At 40.7% G+C, this 24,641-nt stretch overlaps 1 protein-coding gene across 6 annotated transcripts in view; it reads left to right on the top strand.

Moving 5' to 3' along the window:
- Window positions 1-24,641, top strand: part of ASB3 (ankyrin repeat and SOCS box containing 3) — a 97,174-nt gene that overhangs the window by 37,266 nt on the left and 35,267 nt on the right. For all 6 annotated transcript variants that reach the window (XR_012800910.1, XR_012800911.1, XM_075595927.1 and 3 more), the window contains exons 4-6: window positions 555-667; window positions 7,394-7,529; window positions 24,230-24,407. Coding sequence is in view for 4 of the 6 variants with exons in the window: in XM_075595927.1 (XP_075452042.1) it covers window positions 555-667; window positions 7,394-7,529; window positions 24,230-24,407 (427 nt within the window). In the remaining 2 variants the exon portion in view is untranslated. The remainder of the gene's footprint in view (window positions 1-554; window positions 668-7,393; window positions 7,530-24,229; window positions 24,408-24,641) is intronic.

Raw genomic sequence — 24,641 nt, 5'->3', positions numbered from 1 at the left:
CCCAGACGCCCTATTAAAGATAGTTGGTGTTCATTACAATGCATCTGACCACAGATACGCTATTAGAGAGGGTTGGGGTTCCTCAAATTTTGCAATATAATTATAGGGTTCCTTAACAAAACAAAACAAAACAAAAAAAAGGATAAAAAAACACTGGCTTTGCATTTGTCACACATTGTTAGTCCAAAGAGTTAATGCCAAGTTGGACTTGAAAGATTATTTTAACGCCTTAAAAGAGGAATATTCGGACTGTTCTAGATGCAGAATATGATGCATCCCATTGCACCAAAAATATTGATTTCACTTTGGCTGACATGTTGAAGTAAATACTAGTTAAGTTTTAATCTTTCAATGCTTTGAAAAGCTCAGCCACATTCATGAGACATGCAACTCACTGACTTTTTAAAATGTCTTTCCGATCAATTTAGTTTAATATTATTTTAAGAAACTTTGCTCTTGGTTTTAATTTGTTTACCTAATAGAAATAGTCTCATGCGCGTGTGTGTTTTGCCTGCTAATGTATTTATTTTTATTCTTTTCTGTAATGCGGGAAGCTGTGGAACATGGACACCAGGATGTTGTCGAGCTTTTGCTAAAAAGTAAAGCAAATATTAATGGGTCTCACTCCTGCTCGGGATGGAATCCATTGCATCAAGCTTCTTTGATGGTAAGTACGGTAGCATATTTACTTTTTTAAATAAGAGAAATAGCCAACATGTAGCAGAGCCTCTGTCCGTGATTATGAGAAGAGTCTTCATAAGTGTGGAAGAGGTCTCAAGTAATATTTCACATGTTTTTATTCCATAAGTGAAAGAAGCTTTTTATGATTGTGATCCAGAAATACACACACAAACACACACACACACACACACACACACACACACACACACACACACACACACACACACACACACTCATATAGATAAAATAGAAAATATATACAGCTCAACCCCGTTATAACACGATCCGTTACAACGCGAATCCGCTTATAACGCGATGCAAGTGTGGCTCCCAATTTTCGTATTTATGAATACTTTACAACACGATTATTGGTATCTTAAATACTTTATTGTACAATGCATACAATTGTACATTATTTCTAACGCGATCCGCTTATAACGCGATGTGATTCTTTGGACACCAAGCACAGCGTTATAAGGAGGTTGAGCTGTATTTGTGTGTAGATTCTAAATATGAACTACTGTTTTAACACTTTTGGATGCTACATTATGTAGTCACTGCATCACGGGGTTTGGCACTATCAGAGCCACATGATGTAGTGGCTATGCTACGGGTGGCCAATTCCAGTAGTCAAGGGCCACCAACAGGTCAGATTTTAAGAATATCCCTGCATCAATCAGTGGCTCAGTCATTGAGGGGCTTGAGAAAGGGCTGGATTTTTGCTCAACACGTCGCTTAGATTGTATTGTTTGTGTACAATCCCTATTCTCTTCCCCCCCACCCCATGGGAGATTTGCTGGTATATAGGGTGCTGTGGTGCTCACCTGTTGGTTCCCAGAAGGCTGAGTCTCCACGATGGTAGGGAGCTTTGGGGTACAGGATTGCCTTTGTGGGTGCAGTGCCTCCACCTGTAGGGCTCCTGCCAGGGTTCATCCCCACAGGAACCTCCATAGCATAGAGTAAAGATTCTGGAGTGCTAGTAGTAGTACAACAGGTTTTATTGGCACAAAAGCAATTACAGCATAGTTCCCTCTCTGCATGGCTCCCAGCCCACGGTATCATCTCTTCCCTGGGCAGGATAGGACGAGGCATCCCAGAGGCTTGAGGCCCCCAGGCTAGTCTGGACACCCTCACCCCATGTGGGGCAAGGCAGGAACACACGCGCTAAGGAGAACACACGCCCTAAGGAGAACACACCATACCCCCTAAGGGATCAGGCAGAACACACTCCCTAAGGAGAACTGCACTAGAAAGGGGAAACCGTACCATTTATACCTGGGGAGGTGTTAATCCCTATGCTCCAGTATCTGGGCAGGACTAGATGACTCACAAGCTGATCACACTATCCATGTGACCCAGTAAGTATCCTCCCAGACAGGGCCTGTAACTGGAAAAAAAAGTAACTTACACGGAATGAGGCTCACATGCTAGGCCATGTGCGATGGAATTAATCCTAACTCTGCCTGTTGCCACCAGAACTTATAGTACAAGTGCAGAAATATATATAGCCAGAGGCTACATGGCTATATTTTCTATTTTATTTGTGTGTGTGTGTGTGTGTGTGTGTGTAAGTGTAAAAGAGTACATTTCTTTTGGAAAAGGAGATGGGAAGGGGGAAACAGGGCCACTCACAAGGATAGGTAAAAAATGGGCAATTTGTGAATAGTATCACCGCCAGCCAGATACACACGAGCGTAGTCCTCAATGGTGATCTCGCAGCGTGAGAGAGATAACGATCTGCTGGAAGCCTGGAACGCCTTGACGAGAAACCGCGAACTCCTTAAACTTGCTTCAGTAAAGCCACTAGTTTTTCCTGGCCTATGCACTGCTCTGGGCGCGATCCAACTTGATCGCGCACCTGCTTCATGACGTGTCGTGATGACGTATCCTGACGCGTTTCGTCGCACACGGGCATCATTTTCAAAGTTATGTATGTATGTATATATGTATAAAACGGAAATAGCCGTGTTAGTCCAGAATAAATTAGTACTGCACCGACACACTTTATTCGAGCAAATACCCAGTATGCACCTGGCAGATACCTGGAATGCGCCGCTCCTCACCTCTAACAAGCCCCGTTGCGTTTGCCTTCCCAGCCTGGGTTCATGCCTGGCTGACGGGCGGCTGATCTGTTAAATGATAATGATTAGGATTTAATAGGCTGCAATGCTTCGCGTGTCTACCAGATGGCATAAATTCATGAATTGTAATGCAGTATATATATATATACTGTGCAGTATTGCAGCCAGCGGGAATAAAATGCTTCAATCCCTGCCTGGAAAATAACCCAATGCACTCGGGCAGAAAACAGTCACAAACCTCAATACACCCGGGTATACCCGAATTCGTGGGACTAGCCGAGCTCGAATAAAGTGTGTCGCCAGTGTACTTCAGTATTGGGTGATACCTTTTTTTATTTGTACTAATAATGTATGTCATAGGACAAGCTTTCGAGAGTTCTCCTGTCTTCCTCAGGTCAGTGATACTGATTAACAAATGAATCTGTGGCTAAAACAGGGGTTAGGAGAGCAGGGGGAAAACATCCAGATGTACTGTAACTAAGGTAGGGTGAGAAAGTGGTGTTTAAAGACATAGGAAGGGTAATAAGACGATGATAAGGGACAGCATAGAGTTGGAAGGGGATGCTTTTGGTGTGGATAAGAACATTGGCAGAGAGGTAGACAGGATAATTACAAAAATTGTGATAGTGTGTGAGAAACCCCATATCCACACAAAGTCCTCTTGTTTTGGTGTCAAAGAGTCTTATCATTCTGAGTTCAAATGTTTTCCATTCTTGGGTGCATTTAAACATTCCATTGAGGATTTTGATTTTTAAATCATTTATGGAATTATCTGGTAGTGAGAAATGATGTCCCACTGGTGAGCAGTATCTTCCTTCTTCGTGGTGTTGTATAGAGTGTCTGCGCATATTCATTGTGCCTTGAAGTTTTGGCTAGTTTCCCCAACGCCAGATTTCTGGGGAAGGTTTCTTGTAATGTCACATTTTCTGCCAGCATCGGTTGCAGATCTTTGATTATTTTTTTCGTATTCCCTCTAGGGTAGGGTTGTATGTGGCCACTAGTGGTATGTGTGTGGTAGGTTCTTTCTGTCTGTATTTTAGCAGGTGTTCTCGTGGGGCTTTTAGTGCAGATGTAATAGTTTTGGCAATAGTCTTTGGCTTGTATCCCTTCTGTCTGAACAATTCGGTCAGAGTTGTGAGATGTCTGTTTCTGTCTTCAGGTCAGAGCATATGCGGTGGTATCTTATAGCCTGGCTGTGTATGATACCTTGTTTTGTATGAGTGGGATGGAAGCTGATGTTGTGGAGGTAACTGCATCGGTCTGTGGGATCCTTGTATACAGATGTGCGTAGTTTGCCATTTTGCAGTGTTACTGTTGTATCTAGAAAGTTTACTAGGGTTGCCGAATAATCCATTTTGAGTTTAATTGATGGATGTAATGAGTTCAGGACTCGTAGAATTGTTTTAGGTTTTCTTCACCCTCTGTCCATATTATAAACAGGTCATCAATGTATCTGTAGTATTTGTAGGGTTTGTGGGGGCATATAGTTAGGAATCTTTGTTCAAGATTTTTTCCTGCTGTGCTGATGCTAGTGAGGAAACTCGCGATCTGAAGCTCTGTATGTAGCTGTCTAGTTTGACGTTGCATCCTGAATATATAGAATGAATGGGTGCTACAATAATCCCGGACACAAAGTGACTTTAAATCCATAACACAAATCATGAAGAAAAAATGGCTTCTACTAGGAGTGGGTATGCTACTATGTGAGAAATAAATCAGCTTGCCTTCTTTATATCTCCTGAAGGTTACGGTGAATTGAAGATAAACCCCCTACACTGTACCTCATTGGAGACAACAATATAATAAAGTCCTGAGAATCACTCAACAAAATATGTAGCCAGTCTTGTGTCAATCAGTAGATCTTCTTTATATCTTACCCACTCCTTGAGCCAATGAGATTTTGTTGGTGGCGTGTCCAGCTGCCATTGGGAATCAACATGGTAGGAAAAATGTGCAACGATGCACACAGCAGCGCACTGCCCAAAAAAGGGATACAGGTGATAAAATTACAAATTTATTGCCCAATCAAAATGACAAAAAGAGAGGTGTAGACCCTCCTACGCATTTCAAGTATCAAGTACTCCTTGATAAAGCACTATTGTGTGAAAGGCGTAGGAGGGTCCACACCTCCCTTTTTGTCATTTTGATTGGGCAATAAATTTGTTATTTTATCACCTTTGTCCCTTTTTTCGGGTGCTGTGTGAATCTTTGCACATTTTTCCTGACGTTGCATCCTGTTGGTGTTGAGAAATTGGTGTTGTTCTTCTTGTTGTTGTACTGTCATTAAGGGGGGGCTCTCTTTTTTGTGGTAATATTCCTTCAGTCATAGTCTCCTGACGAATTCTTCTAGGTCTGAGTATAATTGGATTTGATCCAGTTTGGTGGTGGTACACATGTATACTGTACATGTTGGTGTGTATATGTAGGTATATATAGCCCTCCCTGCCCGGCTCCTACGGAGTTTACATGGGAACGTCTGTATATTTGGCTTCCTCCGTGTATTACCTTATCAGGGTGCTGGGGTGATGATGGAGAAAATATGGGCACTAGGAACTTTATAGTTATAAACAAGATGGTCTTTATTTACATCGCTTAGTTGTAACATTACTTCCCCAGATGCATTAATTTATTTCTGGAGAGACACATTCCTTAAACAGTTTGACTTAGACATACAAGATAGATTCTTTCTCTTGTTATGTAGCCTCATGATACCTTCTTGGGCTACCCCTTTATCTCTTTGGTCAACAAGACCGTAGTTCTATAACTTACTCTGACCATCCTTGTAGTAGCTCTTTAGTGCTAGGATGGCAGAGGGGGTCACTTTCTCTTAGGCCCTACCACATTCTCCCCTGGGATGCTCACAGCAGGAGGGTGTCCATGGACACAAGTCACTATTCTAATCCTCTCTTTACTAAAGAGGTCTGGAACTCTGCTCTCTGCCTTGCCCATCCCATATGCATGCTTCAGTGCTGGGGTGGCAGGTGTAAATCCTTTATAGGGTGCTCCACCCATTATTCCCTGCGGATGCTCACCACAGAAATGAGTCAAAGGAGTTCTATAGTACTGCTTTACTATACCAGTCCCATTATTTGGGTAACCCCTAAGGGATACAGGCCTCTCCTCTGGAAACCTGTACTTCTCTACTTCTCTTATTCTAAGGGAGCCTTTCAAAGGGAACTTCCATTTCTGTAAAACAAAGAAGGGGATGCCTAACCTGTGCTACTTATTTACATTTCTATATACAGGTGAGACCCCTCCACTGGGGTCCAAAATTACATACAAGAACACATATCAACTCTAAGGTGATTATAAATGCAAACAGTGATATAGCATATTCTAAAACTGTCTTTATTAATGCTGCCAATGAGTCCTCAATCCCAGAGTGTTGAGAAAATAGAAAGTTCACAAGAAGAAAGACCTAGGTGCAAAAATAGACCAAAAAAGGGAACACAGAGTGAATTGTGTGCCAGGATGTACTACTCTATCTAATGGTAAGTATAGTGCTCACATTTAAAAAAATTTAACCTCGAATGTCTCCAATAAATTGGAGCTGGAACTGCAGTGTGCAGGACAGGAACTAATAACCAAACAGGAACTGATGTCTCCAAGTAGTGGTGGTCTTCACTTTCCCCTGGCATCACTCATGAAACCTCTCAACAAAGGGATATGGACATAGTGTAGATCCTCATCATTTATTACAATGTTAAAAAGTAATGCACTTATATCAAGGTAAAAAACAATGCGCTCTGCGACTCAGACGGTATCTCCCTGCATGCTAGACGCTGAACTCCTCGCGAAACACTGGTTCTGCGCTCGCGATGATGTCTACCTGTGCCTGGAAGGTTTGTACTCCTATGGGGATCCTCAAACAACGCTCCTTCACCCTACGCGTTATACCAGTCTACTTCTTCAGGGGTTCCAGCACAAGACACAAAATGGCTGTGGCGTCAGGGCTTGCTCACACTCCCAATATAAAGCTGTGACATCAAGAGAGGATGTTGCCATTTTCTATTCCCGACGGCTCGCCAATATTTGTAGATTTTTTTGTGCCAAATATTTGGTGTCCACGGATGACCACGGGGGAGGGGGGGTGGCACTGATGGGGGTTGCAGCTTTAAGTTGATACTTTTAGTTTCATACTTACAACTGTAAGGGTGACAGAGTAAGGTGACATCCAATGCCGATATGAAGTTCATGTTGTATTGATTTTACATTTTAACATGTATGATGAAATGTCACTCTTTGCAGTATGTAAGCCTGCATAACGGAATAAAGTGTGGTAATTATATATATAAATATATATATATTTTTAAGCCGAACGTCTTGCTATTTTTAGATTGCATCTTGCCGGTGCATCATTTTGTTCCTGAGCACCCACCATTCATTCATCAACCTCATCGTCATTTGAAGTTTTTGTCATTCTAACGAATTGTCTAACTAGTCTTTTCTATTAAAGTTACATTTTTACTTGTTAGACACATTACTTGTTAAATCATGCTTAAGCAAATTTGACATATACACGTACATTTTAAAAGGTGTCTATTCTAATTCCATCCCATGTGATACAGGGGATTTCGATTTATAATACTTAGCTGACAATCTTTACATTTTTGCTTGCCTTGTTTTTCTAGGAGCTCACTGATATCATAAAATTACTTCTGGACAATGGCGCAGACAAGGAATGTGAAGATGACTTTGGGATCACACCTCTATTTATTGCAGCACAGTATGGGAAAGAAGAAAGCTTACGCATGTTTATATTACATGGTGAGTTTAGCATTTTGTTGCATCAGTATATTTTGTTTTATAGTGAAACTGTGTGCAATGAACGCTGATAAAGATCAAACAAAGTGTGAAAATATTGCTGACTAGAGTTATGGTTCTGCTTGTTATGGGTCTGAATGATTGATTGATTTATTTATTTTTTCAGTAACATTTCAAGATAAGGAAATTGTACAGTAGTTTACATTTTATAGTTTATCCCCTTCTGCCTTTATTCAAGGGTTTTGAATTTATTTTGAATATTAAAATGTATCCTGTTTTGTAAATCCTTAGATGGATATCTTTCAGTATTATTATTGTTAAAATGTATTTAGTTATTTCATGAAGTGTGGCTGGCTGTTTATATTTCAATACACTGTATGTTTGTATATTTATGGATAAAACGGAAATAGCCGTGTTAGTCCAGTTGCGATAGTGCAGAATAAATGAGTTCTTCATTATTAGGTGATACCTTTTTTATTTGGACTAACAATTTATGTCATAGGACAAGCTTTCGAGAGTTCTCCTCTCTTCCTCAGGTCGCAATACTGGTATACAAAGGTTTCTACAACTTAGACAGGGATTGGAAAAGAAAAAAAAAGGGAGAATAAAGAATAGAGAGGCAGTGGAAGGGTGTCACCCTTCTGTGTCTGATCAAATTTCTATCAGCCCAGAATGGGGCTAGGTGATTCGAACCCAGAGGTGCAAATATTATTCATGGGTAAATAATTTGAAAAGGCTATCTATCTACATAGTGAGTGCTCTGATAACAGATTTCAGCCGCTATGGGGTCATACCTGTGAGTGTTATCCGGACATATTCAATCAAGGGTCCGCTCACACTTAGACACCCTGAAGGGACATCTAGATATTACAAGAGTGCAAAAATGTCTACAGATGTACAACCTATTCATTCTATGAATACCATCATAGAAACTATATGGAAAAAAGTATCCTCGTGAGCAAGAAGCTGCAATATATTTTGACATTGAGATATACTGCCCCTTATTAACTTTACGGAGGCATGAAACTATACGGGTTCCAGTGCAGGCTTCGGCTGGAACCCGCCATTTCCTGGCTGCTGTGGACATTTTGATTATTGGCAGTCTGCTATATTGGCTGCACCTGTTCAAGGGCTTAAATAGCAGTCTGTGACGTCCAGCCCCTGCCTGAGCATTGTATACTTTTCATTGTGTTCCTGGCCATCCTAGGCTCTAGTTCCTGAGTCTTCCCTGTCCCTGAGCTTTCTGTGTGGCTGGCCTGTTCCTGTGGCTTCCCTGTTCCAGAGGCCAGCCTGTTGCTGTGGCTTGCCTTTCCCTGTGGCTTCCCTGTTCATTTGGAATTCCTGTTGCTGACCCCGAACCGTGACCCCGACCTCGCTGCCTTTCCACCTGCCCGACCTTTTGCCTGTCACCTGGATTCTGCACCACTGCCACCTGCCCTGATCCTTTGCCTGCTTACCGACCACGGATACTCTAACAGGACTCTGTCCCAGGGCTCTGGGCGGTTAATTGGCATCCCTACCTCAGGCTTGCGGGTCTGCTTCCTGATCGGAGATGAGCATTGTCACAGAAACCCCCTCCCAAGATTATCAACTCTAATTGACACCTTTTCAGACACTTACAACATTGTACTTGTAGCCGCAATTTGCAAACGTATCGCCGTTTAGTGTTCATACACCCATCCTTTTAATTGATCTCATAAAATAATAATTGTTAGTTAAATTCATACTACATACCTTACATAGGGGTACTTGAGTGCTCACCCAACTGGGATTTCTTTTTTTTTTTGTCATGTATATTACAACTTTCCCAGGTGTAGCACCGTTCCAGCATTTCATGAATACTTCCTTGTTTGGCTGAGCAGGGGTCATTATCCCCTTCCCCCTTCCGCCCCAGGATGATTAAAAATGTTTATTACACATTGAACAGTTACTACACAAGTGTTTTGTGCTTGCTCATTGCCTTTTATCTCCATTTGTAATTATTCAGGTGATACTGTTGCTAGATAAAGCGCCTGTCGGGCGAGAAACGCGTCAGAGGACCCTGCATCTGTCTACTTTCATGTTGTTTAATAAATACTTTTTTATTGGTTACCTGCCTCTAGCCCTATCCCTTGCTGTGATCAGCCCTTTTTTCCGAATCTTTGATACTGTTGCTAGGCTTAGTAGCACATTTTTTGTTGGCCAGATGGTACCTTTACAACAGAAGCTGTGACTCGTGGCCTCATAAATGTGCATACACCCTTGCTGCTGTATAAAATTTCACTCATGGTTTTGCTGCTACGCTTGTGACAAAACCACAGTAATAACAGCGTACAGGGTGGAAGTGCTTTAATGTATAAGTAGCTGTCATTTTGTCTCTGTGACTTGATGCTTGTGACTTCACTTGCAGGCTCAACTCATTGGTCCATGTGCTGCCAGACCCTGGGGGTTTCTGCCACTATAACACTATGTGTTATTTATCCATAGCTAGTTTAGTCTATACCACAATAAAAACAGGATTATTCTTTGCAGTTTGAATTGCTGAAACTTTTGAAATGCACTGAAGTTGAAGGGTAAATGTCTGGTTAATTGATTGAATTGTTTTCTGCCCAGAAATGTTCGAGCTGATCGGCTTCTCATTCCCGAGTGGCAGACTACAGATACAATGTGAAGTGTCAGTACATACTGTTCACTGAGAAATACCCTCTCATTGTTGTATTGTCTGCAGACATGTACAGATATGTATTTATCTTTTATATCAGAACTACTGTACTTATAGTACTGTATATGCACACTATCGGTGTGTATGGATAAACTAGAAAATACATTTACAGTATGGGCTTAAGTACTTCTTTTTTTCTTGAGTGAGTCTGTATTGGGGGGGGGGGGGAGGGGGGGAAGTATTATCCAAGGTTAACTTTTCCCATGAAAAAATGTTTTTCTTCAGAATTGAAGCACTAGTCTCTCTCTCTCTTTTCTCCCCTCTCCCCTCTCTTCTCTCTCTCTCTTCTCTCTCTATAGAACTGTTATAGTGAAGGCTGTAATAGCATTTTGTTCTCACAAAGATATCCTATTAGCTGGAGGTGTATTATCACCCCTGTTTATGCCAAGAAAGAAGGCATTGTTTGTTTTATGTGTACCTGATCTTTTCTTACGTTTCTGAAATATGGTATACTTTTCCAAGATTATTGATCAATTAAAAAAAAAAAATGTAAATAGACTTTACCAATGATAAAACATTTATTTAGTATTTCCCTAGTTTGTCATAATCATTATTAAAGTCTAGTTGTATTGTATATGAAGCCCCCGTCACTTCTGCTGGAAGGCTGTTCCATGATGAGGACAGGTTGTGGATAAGGGTAAAGAAAACCCTTGTTTAACAAACACTTCACCAATCAGAGACCCCAAAGAAATTGGACCTACTACATACACCTTTAAGCATGACCGTTGTCATAATGACTCTTTGTAGAAAAAGGTTGTATCGTATTTGAGGACGAGCAACATATCATACAAATGTCTCATGTATAATGTTTGAATACAAATGTTATTTAATAAATAATAACCAAGTTGCATTGCTGGGGAAAAAACGTATTCCTCAAAGCCAGCTGGCATGTGTAATTAACAAATGTATATAGCATGGAAAACATGCAGCCATGTATTCAAGCCAAACCTCTGGTTCTAGGAAAAAGCTTTGGCAAGCTCTGCGTGCCTAGACTTTCTCAGGCTCATTCTGTTCAAAATAGAAATTACTATGCATTTTATAGATCATTACTACTAAGCAAAGTTTCTGTCCAAAAGTAGATTGTTTCACAAGTCATTTAGGAACATCACGCTGACAGTCAATGGCTGATCAATATATGTTTTGAAAGCAAAAACAGTTTTATACAGTAGGTAAAGCTTTTAAATTTAATTACATACCGTTAAAAAAAAAAAACATGATCTGTGAGTAAAAATATTTAGTGCTTGATATGTTTATAACATAAATGCAAAAAAATAAATATAGAGCACTGCCTGGAGAGATAATTTGTGACAGTGGAGATTAACTCATGCATAGTAGATAGAGCAATTTATTGCTGTTTCTTTCAGCGAAGCAGAAGAGAAGGGTGTACTCCCATAACGCACAGTAATACAGTGAAATTAAGAAGGTGGTTAAAACATGAGGTATATGTACTATAAACAGTTTATTTGTCAGAGTCCCAGCATTAGACAGTGCTTGTCTGATTCTCGCTCGATTGTGACTCCACCCAACTTACAGTAGTGTGATCTATACCGTTAAATCAATACATTTGAGTGGTTTCCTTCAGATGAAGGAACTCTGATGTGTTGAGTAAAGACGTCGGAACTTACACATCACGCGCATGTCGGGCGGAGTCGAAGCTGGACACTAATTGAGTGAGGATCAGACATGCCACCTAATGCTGGGACTGACAGATGAGCTGTTTATTTGTCTCACATTCTGAGTGCAGATTCCTCATGTTTTAACCATCTTTTATATTAAAAAACTGTACTACGCTATTTGAGCATGTTCTTCTCCTACTTTGCATTCAGATTCTAATTGAGATGGTTATGATCTAGAAAAGCTGCAGCAATTCTCATTGTATCAATCTCTTAAGGTCTTCATTTATCATCTCTTACAAGTCGGACTAACCAGTTGGACATTTTGGACTTTTGTTTTTCTAATCCTAAGTAAGTAACCCTCCTTGCCCTGCTCTAAAGAAGTTTACATCAAATGGACTCTGAACATGTACTGTATGAGAGACTGAGCAATGCCATGTATAGAGAGTGCTTAGTCGGAGCAGGCGGGGCGTGGATATGCAGATAGAATAAGGATGGGCGCCAGGAACTTTTTATGGTACTACATACGAGCTTTATTTACATCCATTTACAAGGCTCACCATACAAAAGACAGAATTCACTTAAGACATTAACTGGTGGCAAACAATAGGATTACTCTGTGCTTCTTCCCCTGATAACTCACGCCTACGCTGGGGAGGTAATCTTGCTGGTTTCCCTTCGTAATAATTACATTGGCAATATCCTGCATAGTGTCAGTGGTGCTGCATCTCAAGTGGGCCTATGGTGAGAATACACTCTGTTCTTGGGGATCAGTATCCCGTCACTCTGTGTGCTGCATACCTCGTCCATGCATATTGGATTGGGAGTTTACAGACTGGACCTTCCGGTGGGGCCGATCTGATTTTATGCTCCGGATCTACTACCCTGAGCACTCCTATTAAGCACATGATCACCCCTCTTCCCGAAAGAGAACACTGGTCATTACTATAGGCGCGAACTATATATAGGGCACGTTTCTTAACTAAAACAATAAACCGTGACAGGACATGATTAATGCATTAATCTATACACTTAAACATATTTACATGGACTCACAGGGAGGCCCTCTGTAGAACTCAAAGGAACCTGCTTCCAGAACATTGAGTGGAGATATATATATACTGTTCTATTTCCCTATAGTGACATTACTGGTCACGAGACATACTGAGGAGTGGCTATCCTTCCTGCATAGTAATCCTGCATACATGATTGGGAGGGGAGTAACGTGAGTGATTCAACACAGTTAACCCATTCAGGCTGTTAAACCCCTAACATTAATTGATAGTCCCCAGAGAGGGGCTACACATGTTTCCTTTTTTTTAAATATATCACAAACATTTTTTTTTTCATTTCACCCAACACCAGAATGGATGAAGAAGACTTGGCACTGCATGATGGTGATTAATAAAAAATTGTATTGAGACAACTAAAATAACCAATGATGGTCTGTTGTGGGACCTTCCTGAGGTTGGGGAAGGTCCCACAGCGGACCAAAACATTAGTTATTTTGGTTGTCCCAATACAATTCTTTATTAATTACCATCATGCAGTACCGAGTCTTCTTCCATCCTGGAGTTGGCTGAAATATTTCTATATTTATTTTAATGTCTCTGGTACTTGTTCTTTACTTTGTGTTTTTGTATGTTTTTGTATACATACATACAGATGTAGTCAGATCTATTGTCGCCCTGCACATGAGCTGGTGAACTGCGGGCCAAGTACGGCCTGATCACTGCCAAGAGCAGAGCAGGGGAAATTGCCCATCAATTAACACAGCGCTGGTTCCTGCTTCCCACTGTGTTAATCCTACTGGGCCGCATCAGTCTGGAAGAGCTGTGCAGTGATAGCTGTCAGAATCGGTCCTCTCCCTGTGCAGCTCTAACAGGCGATTGCAACGTTTATTTTATTTTAATTACATTGTATTGAAGCAGGGGGTCTCCAGAGCTGAACCGCATTCATTTCAGCCCCGGGGAACCCCTGCTTCCCAAGTTACCTGCCCTGGTATGGGGTGCCAGTATCTCCTGCGAGTTTAATTCTCCCATGTCACGGCCAACGTGACCGGGACATTTAAACTTGCAGGAGATACCAGCAGCCATTGGCTATTTATGTGGATAAAATCCTACAGCCAGTGGTTCATGGTGCACCCTCTTATCTTAGAGAGACAGCAGATTTTTTAAACAAACTGAGAGCTATACCGAAATCCAATGATATAACATTATAATGGTCACCATGGATGTAGCTAATCTATATACTGTCATACCCCATGACGAAGGTCTTGAAGTGGTTAAGGCAGCACTTACATCATATTATGTAGACTCTGTGCCTACTGAGTATATTATGCTGCTGCTACACTTTATATTAGGGGAGCTCTAGATTGGGACACTACTCTTCTCAGGAGGGAGGCATACTGGATATTTAATTTACGGACTAGTATTGGAGGTGGTCTCAACGAACAATTAAACCTTAAATGTTTCCTTGACAGGCGTCGATCAAGATGCGGTGCTGATGGACCTGCGCCTTTGTACGTCCGTCAACTCTGGCAAATCTGTCATATGGTTAAACATCTTGATAGATTTTTTTATTGGAGATGATTTAGTATAAGCTCAGTCTTAGGTTTACTTCTGCTGTGGTTGTTTAATGTCAGTCATTGCAGTTTGTCATTTTTTGGGGGGTTCTATTTCATGTACTACGTCCAGTTATTTTTTCACTGTCTGCCCATTTAAGGATAATGGTTGAGTAATTTTTGCTCTTATGGGTATTGCACCCCTAATTTATGGGAACATATTGTGGCATTTACTATGCTGGGCTTAGGTTTTTTGTCTCTTGCACCCTGGGGATACTGCCTTATTGTATCACTATCACTTTGTGCTGGCGCCGGCTACGAGTGCAGAGTTTTGTAATTTTCTTAGCCCTGCTCCTCGCGTCCAGTTGCCATGCCAATAGTTAGGTGGCAGTTCCGGACCCGACATGAGGCATTGCCGATACGGCGTTGCGCCGCACGCTGGCGCCAGACACACATTTTAGTGAGTCTTGTGGTGCGCATGCGTGGGCCTCTATCGTGGCCATGATGTCACTGGGGGGATCTGTTTTCGCGCCGGTGTAGGTGTTCGAACGTGCGCGCGCTACGATCCCACAGGCGTGCACGTGTACGTGAGAGCCAAGGTGTAAGGAATTCGTTCCTGGTTTTGGCTGGAGCTCACTCTTGCAGAGTTGGTGAGCTCTCAGACAGACCTTCCCTTGGATTTGCAAGCACTATCACCTGTGCTTGCAATCACTGCAGCTCTGTCTCTCTGCTCTGGCATTGGAGGAATTCCCGCACACCCCTGTCTTGGGATTGGCTATCTGCCCTTCTTATACTGGGCTCTCCCTTTCTCTCATTGCTGAGCATAACCCAAGATTCACTTGGATGTAACCTTGTTTGCCACAAACACACCTGCCTTAGCCTTGTTCCTGAGACCTGCTGCATTAACCCCAGGCAGAGGTCTCGTTCCTGTGCTGAAGCGCTGGATCCCCTGTGCCAGCCTTGCCTTGTTCCTGAGACCTGTATTCTCCCCTTGCAGAGACCTTATCATGGGCCGCTCCCGCTCCTCGTGCAGAGACCATTCCCGCGCTTTAGCTGCTACGCTGAAGCGGTGTGCACCTGATTTCCTGTTGCCGAACTCCAGCCTGGACATCGTCTACCCTACCGTCTCCAACCCTGACCCTGGCGTGTCTATGGATTACCCTGGCTTCTCCAACCCTGACCCTGCTACGATTGACTACGGACTGCGCAATCCTGCACCGGCTTCGTGGTCTAAGGTCGGTGTATTCACATCCCCACCTCAGCCCCGCGGTCCGGTCCCGGTTTGTGGCGAGCACGTCCGTTACACAAGCGCAGATTGACGCTGACGTCAGAGCGACTGATCGGCTTGTCCTGACACATGGGCTGTATGGCGATTCCCTCACAAGCATACACAACGGGCGGATGAGTATAGCTATGATTTAATACCCTGGTTTAAAATACGCATGCTAGGCATAGCAATCATGGTGATGCTAACCACGTGAGATGTATGGATATGTGTGATTGCTACATAGCCAGATGTATATAGTTGATCCCAGTATAAGGTAGATGCTATAATACTAAGCATCCAAGATATGAGTGAGCTATATATACTGTTAGGGTATCAATTACTTCCGCACTGTATTGAGTGTGTTCATTGCAGCTATCTGTTTACATAACAGCAAGATTGAGCTTGATTATATCTGGATACATATTTGAATCATTGTAAACACTTGTGTTGTCGTGTGTTTGAGCTGTATATGCATTGTGTTGTATCATTAGAGTCCTACATGGTGTGGATTGTCACATGTGCACATAAATTGTCCAGCACATAGGACTAAGTGAATGGTTTAGCACTATACTGTATATAGGCACCCATAGGTGCTCTATTCAGGTACCATTAGGATCTAAGGTGCATTACACCATTATAGGATTCAGCCGGTCATTGGTTAATTATGTCCTGTTGTGGAATAACTAAACAGAATAACAAGTGATTACCCACCTACTTTTTTTATGGGATATATCTTAAAACACTGTATATAATTACCAATTTTTCGTCGTTATTCAACTAATAAAACTTTATTATTTTTGGCCATTAGGCTTTTATTAGTACATCGCTGTTCTACTATGTAGGGAGCGTTTACTTCTGGTCACCTATATCATTTGTAATACGTACCGACAGAGTGCAATAAACAGGGACCTTGGGGCGATTTCTTCATCATCCCTTTTGTGCTTCCTGTAGAGAAGATCGAAGGCTCATATAATTTACAGCAGAGGCATCTTAGAACGCAAGGCGTCACATGGGAGGGCATAGCATGCGAACGTTCGAACGTGCGCGTGCTACGATCCCACAGTTGTGCACGTGAGAGCCAAGCACTCCGATTGGTCGGATTGACGCTGACGTAAGAGCGACTGCACACAGAGCTGTGTGGGTGTCCTGGATAAGCAGCTGCAGCATGGAACGCTCGGCAGACAGGAGAAATCAGCTGCAAGAAGCTGAAAGAAATCTAGAAGCCAGCATGGAAGCTGGGGGAAGTAAAGGGTCGCTTACAAAAACGAGGTGAATCCTTAGTTTAGTAGAAAAAGGAAAAAGAGTTGATGATATGAAACTGAAATAAATATTTCTTCACCGTAGTGCTATGGTTATACAACCAGAAGAAGGAACTTCTAAGGGGGCGATAGAGTCCTCGATAGAGCATCAAAAGAAGAGAGCTGCTAAATAAAACTAAGTGGTGTGCAGCATGTGAAAACCCGGCGTTAGAAGCCAAGAAGCTTTGTGCAGACTGCTTTAAAGCAGCAGCAGCAGGAGAGTCAAATGAACAAATGAATACTTTCCTATCATGGATGAAAGATACAGTAAAGCCTGGTGTGGAGTCTGCGGTTCAACAAGCAGTGAAACCAACACAAAAGAGAACAAGATCTCAGACCAGCCTGGATATAGTGAGAGACTCCTCATCAGACGAATCAGAGATGTTATATCACCAAGCGACGGAAGGGGAGTATGATTCGTCGGAGCAAGAAATGTAGGCAGAAGAATCCGAATTTAGTTTAGAAATGGTGGATCCTCTTAAAAAGGCAATGAGATGAACATTGGAATTAGAGGATACAGAAGACGATAATAAATCAGATAAACCAGATGTTTTCCAATTCATCATGTAATCAAAGATATGGTACAAATGGAATTGTCACAGCCGGATAGAAAACTGAATATTCCCAGAAAATTTAACAGGATGTATCCTTTTGTACAAGAGGAGGTAAAATGCTGGGCAGTCAATCCAAAAATTGATGCAGCAATTTCCAGAGTTTCAAGAAAAACAACAATACCAGTCAAAGATGCAGCATCACTCAAAGACGTAATGGATAGGATAATGGATAGTACTTTGAAGAAAGCATATGTAACAGCAGGTACACCATGCAAACCGGCGATGGCAACCACACCGGTATCAAGAGCAATGCAGATATGGATTGCTAATATAGAAGAAGCATTGGAAAAAGGAGTCAAGAGAACTTCTATTTTAATGGCATTGTCAGACATCATATGGGCAGCTGACTACGTAGCTAAAGCATCACTGGAAGACTCGCAGATAGATCAATGACATATGCAGTAACGGCAAGAAGAGCGCTGTGCCTCAGACTGTGGATGGCGGACACAGCCCCAAAAACAGCCGGTGTAATTTACCTTTTGAAGGAGAATTTCTATTTGGGAATAAATTAGATGCGATTATAACCGAGGTATCAGGAGGTAAAAGCACATTTTTACCACAAGAAAATAGAAACAGAAGATATGTCCCTACATACCATCAGATGGAAAGAACACAGTATAAGGAAGCAAGAACATATTATCCTGGAAAGCTGTTCTCAAGACAGACGGCATGGAGAGGCGGACAAAATAAGCTTTTTCGTTGCTCCAGAGGGAGAACTTAAATTCCCAGAGGGAAGGTCAAAGAATCCAGCGACTTACAGTTGGGGGAAGACTGAGCCAATTCAAAGAAGCATGGACTCAATCAATAAAAGACAGATGGTACTGCAAACCCTTTCTTTCGGGTACCACCTGGAGTTCAAGAACATTCCAAGAAGGGATATATTCTTAAAGACAAGATATACACAGACAAAACAGAAAATAAAACAAATGAGTTTTATACTGAAAGAGTTATTACATGCCAACGTAATTACAAAGGTTCCTCAAGAACAGAGGAGAACCGGGATCTATTCCAAAATCTTTTTGGTAAAAAAAAAGCATCAGGAGGTTTCAGAGCAGTATTGAATCTAAGAACCATAAATACCTACTTACAGGTAAGAAAGTTCAAATTGATTTCACTAAACATCACCATCCAAGAAGTAAACCCAAACGATTGGATGATATCAATAGATCTAAAAGATGCCTATTTACACATTCCTATAGCAAAGAGGCATAAAAAAGTCCTCAGATTTGCAATAAATCAGGAACACTACCAATATACGGCGCTGCCATTTGGACTAGCAACATCGCCCAGAAAGTTTACAAAGGTGTTGGCTCCATTGATAGCAGAATTAAGAAAAATGTGCGTAGAAATTTACCCATTTCTGGACGAATAAAATCACAAAAACAAGAAAAACTGCTGCAAGACAGAAACATGGTGGTGTCTTTTCTAAAACATCATAATGGCCTGATCGTAAACGTTGACAAAAGCCAACTAGTACCAACACAGTCTTTAAAATTCTTGGGAGTAGAATTTCACACGGCAGAAGGAGAGGTGCGATTTACCATACTCAAGGATCCAAGACATCAGACTCCAGACAAGAAAGCTCAGAACAGCGAACAGCTCTTTAGCAGCAGATTGTATGAGACGCCTGGGAAAATTTACATCAACGCTAAATGTTGTAAAATTGGCAGGTCTACACATGAGACCATTACAACAAAATTTCTTACAGCAGTGGAACGGAGATCCCAAGGATGTAAAAAAAGAAATATATATATATATATACCCACACACAAAGAAAGGACTAAGATGGTGGGAAAATGCCCAAAACCTATTAAAAGGACATACGTTACACAAGGTACAATGGGTAATGATCACCACAGATGCAAGCAACGCAGGTTGAGGAGCCCAAATGGGAGACCTATCGGTACAAGGTACCTGGACAACATTAGAGCGGCAGTTACCATCAAACCTGCTGGAACTCAAGGCAGTGCAGAAAGCATTGGAAGCATTCTAAAGCCATTTAAAGGATGGAAATATACCAATAGAATCCGACAACAGAGCTGGGGTAAAATATCTAGCCAAGCAAGGAGGAACAAGGAGCAAAAGACTGATGAAACTAACATCATAAATTCTATCATGGGCGGAAGGCTACGCTACAGATATAACAGCCATACATATACCAGCGCTAGAAAATATAACCGAAGATTTTCTCAGTCGCAACACAATTCACCCGGGAGAATGGTCATTAGACAACCAAGTACTCCATGAATCAGTAAAACGTTGGGGGCAACCAGAAATAGACCTGATGGCTACTCGCCAAAACAAAAAGGTGGAAAATGATTGCGCAAGGCAATTTCATCCCAGTGCAAGACACACAGATGCCCTCAGTTTCAAGTGGCAGTTCAAACTGGCATATCTTTTCCCTCCAATTCCTCTCATTTCAAAGATATTGAGGAAGATCGGGAACGATCAAGCGGAGGTGATACTGGTGGTACCATATTGGCCAAGGAGACCATGGTTTGCCCATCTCATAAACATGTGTCATCTACCAAATGTCCGGGGACTGATACAACAAGGGCGAGTATATGACCCTGAGCCCAAACAATTGGCCGTGGCAGCTTGGAAATTTAGTGGAAGGTCTTAAGAGAAAAGAGATGTTCAGATGGAACAATAAAAACCCTCTTGGAAGCAAGAAAGAAATCTATCTTGTCTGTATAGTACTGAATTTGGTTATGCTTTAGAGACTGGTGTGTTAAGCAAAAACAGAAGTTTTTCTCACCAAATACTGTGACACTAGTAGAGTTTCTACAGGAAGGGTTTGATAGAGGACTCGGCCTCAGTTCATTGAAGGTGCAAGTTTCTGCATTGTCAGCACTGTTAGAGAAGAATCTAGCAACTGAAAAACTCGTTATTCGTTTTTTTACAAGTGTTCAAGAGGTTAAGACTGCAAATCAAGAATAGAGTTCCAGAATGGGACCTATCACTATTACTGGATGTCCTCACAATGCAGCCTTTTGAACCTATAGATCAAATACCCTTGAAGTTGTAATCATGGAAGATTGAATTCCTTATAGCTATTACATCAAACAAAGAACAAAAAAGCCCAATGCCACTTCCAATATGACAAAAATACACAGTAAAATACTTATATATTCTCTTGAAAAGGGGCCATTTAGTTTAACCCTTTGGCCAAAGCGTCATAAGCCTGTGAGCCACATCAAGGTAGACCCTGCTCACAGGTCCTAACACTACCAGATAAAATACTAATACACCTATACTAGGATTAAAATTCTCATTTAGCTCTATTAGGAGGGAGAAGGGGGAACCCCTGAGCCCCCACAAAAATATATATGTATACTGTATGTGTCAAAAAGGAGTGCTACTGAGCGTGGCGGATGCATAAAACAAAGAACAAAAAAGCCCAATACAACTTCCAATATGACAAAAAATACACAGTAAAATACTTATATATTCTCTTGAAACTACCCTTTTTCAAGAGAATATATAAGTATTTTACTGTGTATTTTTGTCATATTGGAAGTGGCATTGGGATTTTTTGTTCTTTGTTTTATGCATCCGGCACGCTCAGTAGCTCTCCTTTTTGACACTTATATACATATATATTTTTGTGGGGGCTCAGGGGTTCCCAAAATGAGCTTCTTTGGGTTCTGTGTGTTGTATAGCTATTACATCAGCAAGGAGAGTGGGAGAGTTACAAGCCATGTCTTGTAAAGAACCGTTCCTGGTCATCCACCAAGATAGAGCATTGATGCGACCAGTGTACCATTTCTTACTGAAGATGGTTTCTCAATTTCATCTCAATCAAGAAATTGTAATTCCCTCATTTTGCCCAAAACCGGGTAATAAGAAGGAAGAAAGATTGCATAATCTGGATGTAATGAGATGCTTGAAACCTATATTAATAGGGTACAAGACATAAGAAAGTCAGATAGACTGTTTATCCTTCCAGAAAGACCAAGGAGGGGACAAGCAGCATCCAAAGCAACAATATCCAACTGGATTGTATCATGTATCAGAAAAGCATATGAAAACAAAGGACAAAATCCACCGTTGAACTTAAAGGCACATTCAACAAGACCAATGGCCACTTTGTGGGCATTCAAGGCACAAGCATCACCGACACAAATCTGCAAAGCGGCAGTATGGCCTTCATTTAACACATGTATGAAGTATTACAGATTGGACATTCAGGCTTTAATTGAAGCAAGCTTTGGTTGAAAAGTACTACAGTCTGTAACAAAATAAAATGGAATACTGTAATAACATAAAGTGGTAAAACTGATATTGACATTGGGTTTTTTCCCTCCCTAAATATACTGCTTGGGTATACTACCACGGTGAACAGGACAGGAGAAAATGTAACCAACTTATTGTAAATTTTTCTTTTCCTGGAACCATGGCAGTGGGCACATAGTTACCCTCCCTATGTATGCCAAATATATATTGGTTGTATTTTTCAGCTATGGAAGAATCCAAAGACTATCTACAGGTTGTGCGAGAGGCCTTTTATGGCCTACCTGCAAGAATTCAATTTCCTGTCTTACTTAGCTGGGGATAGATTTACCCCTACGGTGCCCACTGCCATGGTTCCAGGAAAATAAAATTACGGTAAATTGGTTATATTTTCTCCTTTCCTCCCCAGTTTCAGAGTCTTCGCTGACTTAATCAGGTTTTCCTTAAGGATTAGTCTGCACTTTCCACCATCCATATTCGCCTCTACCCTGACAAGTTTCCCTGTCCTTGCAGAAGAGAAACATCCCCATAACAGTGTTGCCCCCAGCATGCTTTATAGTTGGGATGACGTTGACTGGGTGGTGTACAGTGTTGGGCTTGCACCAGATGGAACACTTGAAAATTAGACCAAAAAGTTCAATTTTTGTTGTTGTCTTGTCTGACCATAAAACCTTTTTCCACATGTCTGCAGTAGCATCTGTATGCTTTTTTGCAAACTCTATACCTGATTTAAGATGAGTCTTTGTGTAACTGCTTCTTTCTTCTGCAGTAGCAAAGGGGTTGAATACTTATGCAACTAAAGTTAATCTGTTAACCTCTGTAAATCATCTTAATATTCTATGTACGTTTTCTAACTTTCACTTTGGAGTGGGTTTTGTTGATTGTACATATAAAGTCTAATTTGAAAACGTCATGAAGTACTCTCAGGTGCCAACAAAATGGGAAACGTGCAGGGGTGAATATTTCGGCACACTATCTATCTATCTATCTATCTATCTATCTATCTATCTATTTATCTATCTATCGATCTTCCATTTTTGGGTTGTTTATTTTTATGGTATTGAAACCCCATGGATTTATTCCACTAATTATATGTGCTATGACTAGTTTGTTTTATTCACATTTCTGATTATTCACTTCTTTTTTTTTTCTTTTGATAAATGTGAAGTTAGCGCAGGTTTCCAAATTGCGTTTGTGTTCTAACATTGCTGTTTCTTATTCGAGCAACATAACTAATTTAGCCATTGGTTTGTAACTGATACAAGCATTCCAGTACAGGCATTCCTCGTTTTACAACGCTTCGCTTTACAACGAATGGCTTATCCAACACTATGCAATGCATACCTATGTTCATTTTTACAACGCCAAAACGGCTTATCTAACGCTCTTACAACGCTTTGCAAAGTTGTTTATAATGTATATAATATATATATTATAAAATATAATATTATATTATACTATATAATATATTATATATATATTTTATGTTTTATATATATATATATATATATATATATATATATATATATATATATAATACAGTATATACACTATATAATTTGTGTGTGCTGCGTATCTTATTGCCTGCATAAAATATTTGGTGTATTTTAGTGTTAAAAATGCCTTCAGGAACGGAACCTTTCATTTAAACAGTGTTCCTATGGGAAAATGTGTTTCGCTTTAAGACGTTTCGCTATCCAACGCCATTTTGAGTAACGCATTGTGTCGGATAACTGAGGACTGCCTGTATTTCAGTATTCCAGTATTGCAGAAATGCCGAATCATACTTTCTTCTGTATTCCACATATGCTACACTTCTAGGGACCTGCAATACATTAGTTCAGTCTGGTTAGATCAGTTATCATTTATATAAGTAGATTAAAAAGTGTTGACTTAATACACGGATACTTTGTGCTGATGATACCATGTCTCACACTGTGTAATGAACAGTGTGTCTGTATGTGGCATATGAATGCACACAGGAGACTTTTCTCTGAATTAGATTTTCAGCAAAGCTATGCAGTAAATCCTGTCGTAGTTGAATTCCAAGTGTAAGTTGCACTTTTGTAAATTGCAAATACAATCCTGAATAAAATACAATTTTTTTTATAACCGTTTAATTATGTAGGACATTTTAAGCCGTACATAAAATAAAAGGATTAGCATAAAAACAAGAAAAGAAAGCTAACATTTTCACTTCCTGATGTTGCAACATTGAAAGGATTTTAAATGTGTTTTTTGCTAGTATACATGGTATGACCATTACTGTTTCGCAAGTGAACTAAAGTAAATAGGCTTCAAGTGAAAATAACATTTATATAGCCATATGGTGACAGCGGATGCCTCATTAACTTCAACCTAATTTTTGCAAGATTTGCACATTCTTTTCTATTAAGAGTTTTATTATGTCTCAGGTGCTAATGTCAATTGCCAGGCCAAGGACAAAGCCACTCCATTATTTATTGCTGCTCAGGAAGGCCATGATAAGTGTGCAGAGCTGTTACTTTCCAAGGGAGCTGATCCAAACCTTTACTGCAATGATGAAAGCTGGCAGTTGCCAATTCATGCAGCTGCTCAAATGGGCCGACGCAAGTAAGTTGTTTAATATTTGGGGTTTCATTAAGGAGTTTAGTAATCACATAAAGTAATTAAAAATGTGATGTTTTGCAAAAATGATAATATGACTACATTCTGGCTAAATATATTTGATTAGATTTGATTAATTCGGGATATTCGAGCATGCACATGTGCTATAATACACTAATAGGTATTTAATTATGGCAAAATCTTTATTTTGTTTTTGGCAAGAAGAAATATCACAGTAAA

Source organism: Ascaphus truei, chromosome 4 (genome assembly GCF_040206685.1).
Source record: "Ascaphus truei isolate aAscTru1 chromosome 4, aAscTru1.hap1, whole genome shotgun sequence".
NCBI classification, from domain to species: Eukaryota; Metazoa; Chordata; class Amphibia; order Anura; family Ascaphidae; genus Ascaphus; species Ascaphus truei.
This window is presented reverse-complemented; position numbering and strand designations above follow the sequence as displayed.